This window comes from Rutidosis leptorrhynchoides, chromosome 2, assembly GCF_046630445.1.
Source record: "Rutidosis leptorrhynchoides isolate AG116_Rl617_1_P2 chromosome 2, CSIRO_AGI_Rlap_v1, whole genome shotgun sequence".
Lineage (NCBI taxonomy): Eukaryota > Viridiplantae > Streptophyta > Magnoliopsida > Asterales > Asteraceae > Rutidosis > Rutidosis leptorrhynchoides.
Window position 1 is genome coordinate 506,673,733 of NC_092334.1, and position 7,453 is coordinate 506,681,185.

Consider the following 7,453-nt stretch of genomic DNA (forward strand, 5'->3'; position numbering starts at 1 on the left):
AATGGAGAGATGTTCTGCACGTAATCGAGATAAAAATAAGAGTATTAGCAACACTGATATCGAGTTGTAATATCATAGTACATAGCATATAAGTTGTAATGTATATATAAATCAATATATAAATCGATATATAAATCAAACTACAGTTGCAAATCAAATTATTAAACTCCATGATGAAACAAATGAAGCTGGAGTTGCAGTCAAATTGTTAAATTAAACTGCAGTTGTAATCGAAAGATTAAATCAAACTACAGTTGCTCGATTTGTTTCAAATCAATATATTAATCAGTATACTAAAACAAACTCTAATGTGAAACAAATCAAACTGCAACATCGATATATAGTTGCAGTCATATCCAAGCTTTAAACAAATCAAACAGTTGGCGTAAATAAAATACGAAGTAATAAATCAAGAAAGTCAATGACATCTTACGATATAGTTGATTCAACTTATGTGTATCCAAGCTTGCATATTTAGTTAGTATAGTGTATTTCCGAACCGTCATGAGTTAATCCATATTGGATTGGAGATATTAGAGTTTTGCTTGATACGGTTTGTTTTACGTGAATATGGAAAATTCACGATGCAACTGCAGACTTTGGTTTGGGTGCGAATTAGGCGACATGTTAGGATGAAATTATTTAACATACATTGACCAATATGCCCTACTATCATTCAAAGTAACGATATGAATTTAACGGCAGTTAACCACGGGACATAAATGAAACTAGATAATAACTTTAAGAGTCAAAATGAAAAAAAAAACTGTAGGGCTTGAGATGTAAAAAGGTTAAATTTTAAGGACCTTTGTCGTAATTAAGTCTAGTAAATAAACTAAAATAAAATTGTTTATCTGTGTGTATCGGTGGACAGTCATAGATTAGATCTTAAATTGGTCACCGCTGCGGCGCCACCACCACCACTAACGTTATTCATGGACGGTCACCGGCGGCGCCACAATCACAAACACAAGCATTTCCGTCATCTAATTCCGGCTATCTTATCTATCTCCGGCGCCATTCTCTTACTCTTTTGTTTCCTTTCACTTCTCGCCCCTTCACCTGATCACCTTCACCACTTTCCACAACACACTTCTGTAAGTCCTATTTATTCTATTTTTCACATTAAATTGAATTTACATTTTTACTTGTCTGATTGATTTTTAATTTCAGTTCAATGATAAAAATGCAACAGTTACTCCAGTCTTCAAAGTTTCGGTTAGAGTTTGAACAAATACTTTTGTTATAATAGTTGATTAATGGAGTATTAACTATTAAGTACGGATAATTTATGATTTATTTGTCCTTTTTATTTTTTATTGGATTGGATGTAGCCTAGTAGCAAGATGCTCAGTGACAGAAACTTATGGAAGACAAGTATGTCAAAATATTATTTTGGATGTAGTAATGCTAGCACTCAGTTTCCAAGTAAGTTTTTAATGTAATAATTTCAATAAAAATGTAATTTTTTTTGTATTAGTTTGGTTAAATTGGGTGTGTTGTTTGATAACAGAAGCTCAGGTAGTGACAAAGCCTAATCGATACTTGCTGATTGCTACTAGTGGAGGTTTAAACCAACAAAGAACTGGGGTGAGTCTTGATGTATATTTCAAATTGTTAGAATCGAGTAAATTATAGAACGTGTGTCGTGTCTGTTCTTGTTATTGTTGGTTGCCATTGTAACAATAGGATAACTAGACGTGCGAGTGTTTAGCAAAATCGGATATTTCAAGGAGTTAATAGTTATATAATGACCAAAGATGACATTTTTTTTTGTGAATAAATAATTCTAGAGAAGTTTTTATGAAATGGGAGTAAAAGTTTCTTAAGTTATGTTAAGAAAAAAGGTACATAAATAATGCTATATTAATCTTAGATAATTATAATTATATTGTTGGAACTGCTATTAAGTCGCATTTCCGAAAGTGTTCAATTAAAGCACTTAGATTATCAGGATATAACTAATAGAATCTGTATGGCCTAACATAGACAACGGATAGTTGAGTAAATAATTCCAAAAGGCGAGTCAATACACTGTGTAATAAGTTAAATTGATTGTTATTAAGTGTATTTTTTTTTTTTTGAAAGGCAAGCTTGCATCAACGTATCATTTATTTCAACGACACTCATCATTTGCACACACACACGCGCTTTCGGGCAGGAAACCCGAACCACACCCTGAGGATCCGACCCTTAAACCATCCCGAGGGGCAGGCGGGCCGGACCTTAGTCTCGGAGCGGGTCGGTAAAACCTTCCCTTTGGGCCACCTTCAAGGAATATATTTCAATTCCTAGAGCGGGTGACGAGGTTCGAACCCGAGACCTCTAGCCCTGCGAGTACACAAGTGTAACCGCGGTACCGCTGGACCGAAGATCCGTTGGGATTGTTATTAAGTGTATTAAGTATATCTTATTCCACAGATTACAGATGCTGTTGTTGCTGCGCGTATTCTGAATGCTACTCTTGTTGTCCCTAAGCTTGATAAGAAGTCTTTCTGGAAGGATGCAAGGTTAGTTGACGATGAATCATTCGAACATAAATAGACATTTATTAGTTGAATCATAGATGATAATGGTCTTTTATTATATTTTATTTTATTTTTTATAGTACTTTCTCAGAGATATTTGACGTCGATTGGTTTATATCATATCTATCAAAAGATGTAAAAATTATTCGAGAACTTCCTCACAAAGGAGGCAAGAAATGGTCTCCATACAGTACACGTGTGCCTAGAAAGTGTAACGAGAGATGCTATCACATTCGTGTACTCCCTTTGTTTTCCAAGAGGCGTGTACGTGTATTTTAATTTTTATTTAATTTAATTTTTATCGGTAATTATTACATATATGCCACTGACTTATCATACTTATTATTTTGGCAGGCTGTTCATCTGAGCAAGTTTGATTACAGACTTGCTAACAATTTAGAAACTGATTTTCAAAAACTTAGATGCAGAGTAAACTACCATGCATTAAAATTTACCGATCCTATAATTGATATGGGCAAAAAGTTGGTCAATCGAATGAGGAAGATGAGCAAACACTTTATTGCGCTACACCTGAGGTATGCCTTTAATGTTTCCTTACATCATCTTTTATGCGAGTAAGCATTTTATTTCATTACTTGTTGTTTTCCACGTCACTTAAAGATAATTGAATAGTTTAATTTTAATACATAACAAAGTGTATCCGAACCTCATGCCAAATTAAATTTTCATTAATACAGGTTTGAGCCTGACATGCTTGCCTTTTCGGGTTGCTATTATGGTGGAGGGGAGAAAGAAATAAAAGAACTCAGTAAAATTCGAAAAAGATGGAAAACGTTACATGTAAGTGTCTAGTTATCATGCTTGCATAAATTCTGGTCCAGGTTATGTCTTATTTCTAGTGGGGTCAAACATGTATCATCATAAATAATAAATAAGTTAGTTAAAAAAGTGTTCAAAAGTATCTCCTTTAGTTACAAAAGTGTTCAAAAGTATCCCCTTGTTGTATTATATAGCATAAAACCTCTTAAATTATACTGTTCACTATATTTGATTATATGTGAATTGGTATAACTCTTGTTAATTTGTGATCATAATTAAGACAAATTGTTTGGAAGTAATATACAATGTACATTATCCGGACAGGAAATGGGTTGCGTCAAAACTCAACCCTTCAACCATTTTGTCACCTCTTATTTTATGCATTAGTAAAGTAGTACGGAGTAGTATAGTATGTTCTTCTAAACTTGAATACGTTCTGATTCAAACGCAGTTAAAAAGGTCATAAACATCCTTAACGTCGGGACATGATGGTTTTATGATTTTGTTTGTAGATTACGGACCCAGAGAAAGAAAGGAGACAAGGGAGATGCCCATTAACCCCCGAAGAAGTTGGTTTGATGTTGAGAGCTCTCGGTTATGACAAAGATGTTCACATTTATGTGGCTTCTGGTGAAGTGTACGGTGGGGATGAGACGTTGAGTCCATTAAGGGCACTTTTCTCCAACATTCATACAAAAGACACGATAGCCAACAAACAAGAGCTTGAACCATTCTTGGCGTTCTCTTCTCGTATGGCCGCACTCGACTTTATGGTGTGTGATGAAAGTGATGTCTTTGTTACCAATAATAACGGCAACATGGCTAAAATATTGGCTGGACGGAGGTATGTTTTTCTCTCTTTTCAGTTTGCTATTTTACAAAAATTTAAATTTAAATTACTGGCTTTTGATTATAAAGTAATCCTGGAGTTCATTTGATTTACGTTTAAAGTTAAAAGGAGATTACAATAGAAATGAAAACTAGTAGATTGGAGAAAGCATATTATATTACAAAAGATGCTTAGGACACAAATTCTAACATTACGTCCGGTTTTATCAGTTATTTCCTATTTTTTTATTATACTAGTAATAACTACCAATAAGTAATCATTTTTAGTTGCATACAGGGCAGGTCCATAGTCTATTCATGCACGGGCTAACCATAAATTTTTGACGTTACAACTATCAAGTGTGACAACCAATTTAAGTTGATTTTTCCAAAATAACTGTAGTACTAAAGTTAGTGAATAATATACATATATGCGTAGACTTAATAGCACTCGTATAAGTTGATTTTCATAATATAAGTGCATATATAGATAGATATGGGTGGACTCAATAGCAGTCATTATCTTTTTGAAACATTAAAATAATTAAAATGTTTATCTTTGGTTTTCAGTAGAATTAATAATGTGTCATTGTCCAAAATGATAGTAGTATATCATAACAAACAATATATATAGCTACTTTAGTTGAAGTAATGTTCCCTGCACAAATTTTTTAGAATAGAAGATTAAAGATTCAAATGACTAGTATACAAAGTCTAGGCTTATCTTTTTTTAAATAAGAGGTTAAAAGTGATAAGCTATGCAAATTGCAAAGTATATGGTTATGAAAGTGACTTGTGCAGTGATAGGAGGTATCAAACGAAAATTTTGATTAAACCCAAGTTTGTTGCTCATCTTCTCTGCTACATCTCATTTGCAACTACCTGAACGTCAATCTAAAATATCTAAAACATGTATTTATGCATCGCACAAAATAAAGTAAGCGAGATCAGTCATCCAAAAATCAAGTTTTTGTACATAAAAAAAGTTAAATTCAGAACTCAGTGATGCCCCTTCTACATTGATGCCAAGGGCCGTCGCATGGTGGGCCCATAGCTAAGGCCGGCCATGGTTTCATACTATTTGTAACCAAGCTGATTATTGATGAGTAGTGTAAATTTACTTAAGCCTATGTATACCTTTATTTTGCTTTACTGCCAATTTTGTGATTTTGGATTATTAAATACTTCATATGTTACGTTTTACAGGAGATACTTTGGACATAAACCTACGATACGCCCAAATGCAAAGAAGCTGGCTCACTTGTTCTTGGACCGAGGCAACATGACTTTTGAAGAATTCTCGTCAAGAGTTCGAGTGCATCAAATAGGTTTCATGGGGGAACCGAACGAGGTAAGGCCCGGACGAGGTGAATTTCACGAGAACCCTACGTCTTGTATATGTCAACAAACAAACGCAAAAGTCAAATCTTTATCATTCCCTCGAAAAATCGGAAACGGTATCACCGAGGCAGATGAAGGTATGGATGACGAATATAGTGATAATGATCCAGAATCATATAATGAAGATGAAGACGGAGACGGTATTGTTTCTAATCTTCAATATCTTCTCAACGACACAAATGTGGACGATCTATCTTTGTTATCCGAGGAAAATGAGTTGGAAGAGTTGCTTTCTGATTAAAAACTTGATGTAATAACAAACGGAGTTGCATAAATTTGTACAGAAGACGAAATAAATTCAATGAGGGGCGACTACAATGACATCATCACAAGATTGTGCAAAGCGCATTCTTTATCGGGTCTTTTGGAAGTAAATATTGTAGATATAGTCTGGACTCGTTCTTTGTTGGTAGCTTGGCGCGTTAGTGTTTGTATACATCGATCACGGGTCTGGAAAATTGTAGGTAAAATGGACATGATGCAGTTTGTACCATAAACTGATGAGTTTTGCTTCTGTAAATTATTAAAATTGCAAACATTAGTTTAGGTAGATGATAAGATAAATAACTTTTTTGTTAGCTTCTTAATATTTGTGTGCATGTATCTTGATTATGAATTAGTATGGGTTTATTTGGATTACTCAATTGGTATAATCTTTTTGAAGCTTTCCCAAGCAATTTTTAACTAGTTTTGTTGTAGTTGGCATTGTGATTTACGGAGGTGGTCGGGTATAAGAATTGGAAGTCTAGATATCCCAATCTTCCGGCTCTCAAGCAGTTCAGAAGATTCATCCCTCATTCAATTCTCTTTGCTTCTGCTTTCATCTACCCTTATGCTTCTGCTTTCTTCGTCTATGCCTATGCCTTCAAAACCAAAAAACCATTTTTAATGGTGATAGTGTGATAGGATGTAAATGAGGTTTTTGCAAGGTATAGTGCTGATGTGGCAATTGTGATGATTAGAGATGGCAATGGATCGAATATGGATTCGGTGAGGCCGTATCTATATCCATATCCATTTTTATTTTTTAATCCATATCCATATCCATTTATGAAAAATTTCATCCATCCATATCCATATCTATATCCGTCGGGTAAAGCGGGTTAATGGATAATCATCCGTATCCATTTAAATCTATTTTATTTTTAATAAATACGATCAAAAGAAATAATTATTAATATTTTATGCGGATCGAAAGTCACATTTTTACTAATCTATATAACAAATAGTCAACAAATAGCCTATTAAACGTGTAAAGATATCGATTACCTGTAAGTTGGTTACTTTTTAATTACATGGAATCACTTTTAAACAACCAAAGTACGACAAATTCATTTAATGATTTAAACAAAACAAAATATAAGAAAAAATTTATATTTTTAGAGAAAATATAAAGAAAGATGAATATAATTAATGAAATATCACTACATAAATGATATTAATTCGAGTGATAAATTTATATACTTAGTTATTTCGGGTGAAAGCGGGTTCATCCATGGATGAAAGCTTTCATCCAAATCCATATCCATATCCATTTTCGGTTCATCCATATCCGTATCCACATCCATTTAGATCGTCCATATCCACGAATAATCGGGTGGATATCCACTGGATCCGGTATCCATTGTCATCCCTAGTGATGATGTGATAGTGTGATGGAATTTGTAACGTTAATAAGGTGATGAAGTGCGATAGATAGTAGGTCTCACCATCTTTATTTTCTTTTTAATTTTTTTGTCAAGTTATTATGTTGTTTAGTTTTGTTTTATTAATTAATTAATAAAAAACTTTATTTATTAAATAATAATTACTGATTTTTATAGTTTTTGTTATAAAAGTAATAATTGGATGATAATTTTATTATTATTATAGATATTGCATAGTATATTTTTTTGAGTATAAATAGGTGTGTTGAG

The 7,453-nt window shown here is 33.3% G+C and overlaps 1 protein-coding gene across 1 annotated transcript; it reads left to right on the forward strand.

The window, feature by feature from the left end:
- Positions 1 to 922: 922 nt before the first annotated feature.
- On the forward strand, positions 923 to 6,124 carry LOC139892787 (O-fucosyltransferase 6-like). The gene is made up of 10 exons (XM_071875913.1): positions 923 to 1,097; positions 1,174 to 1,218; positions 1,335 to 1,428; positions 1,514 to 1,590; positions 2,422 to 2,510; positions 2,609 to 2,792; positions 2,883 to 3,064; positions 3,227 to 3,329; positions 3,821 to 4,152; positions 5,343 to 6,124. The coding sequence occupies exons 1-10, from the start codon at positions 936 to 938 to the stop codon at positions 5,776 to 5,778; spliced, it is 1,704 nt and encodes a 567-aa protein (XP_071732014.1). The 5' UTR covers positions 923 to 935; the 3' UTR covers positions 5,779 to 6,124.
- The last annotated feature ends 1,329 nt before the right edge of the window (positions 6,125 to 7,453 follow it).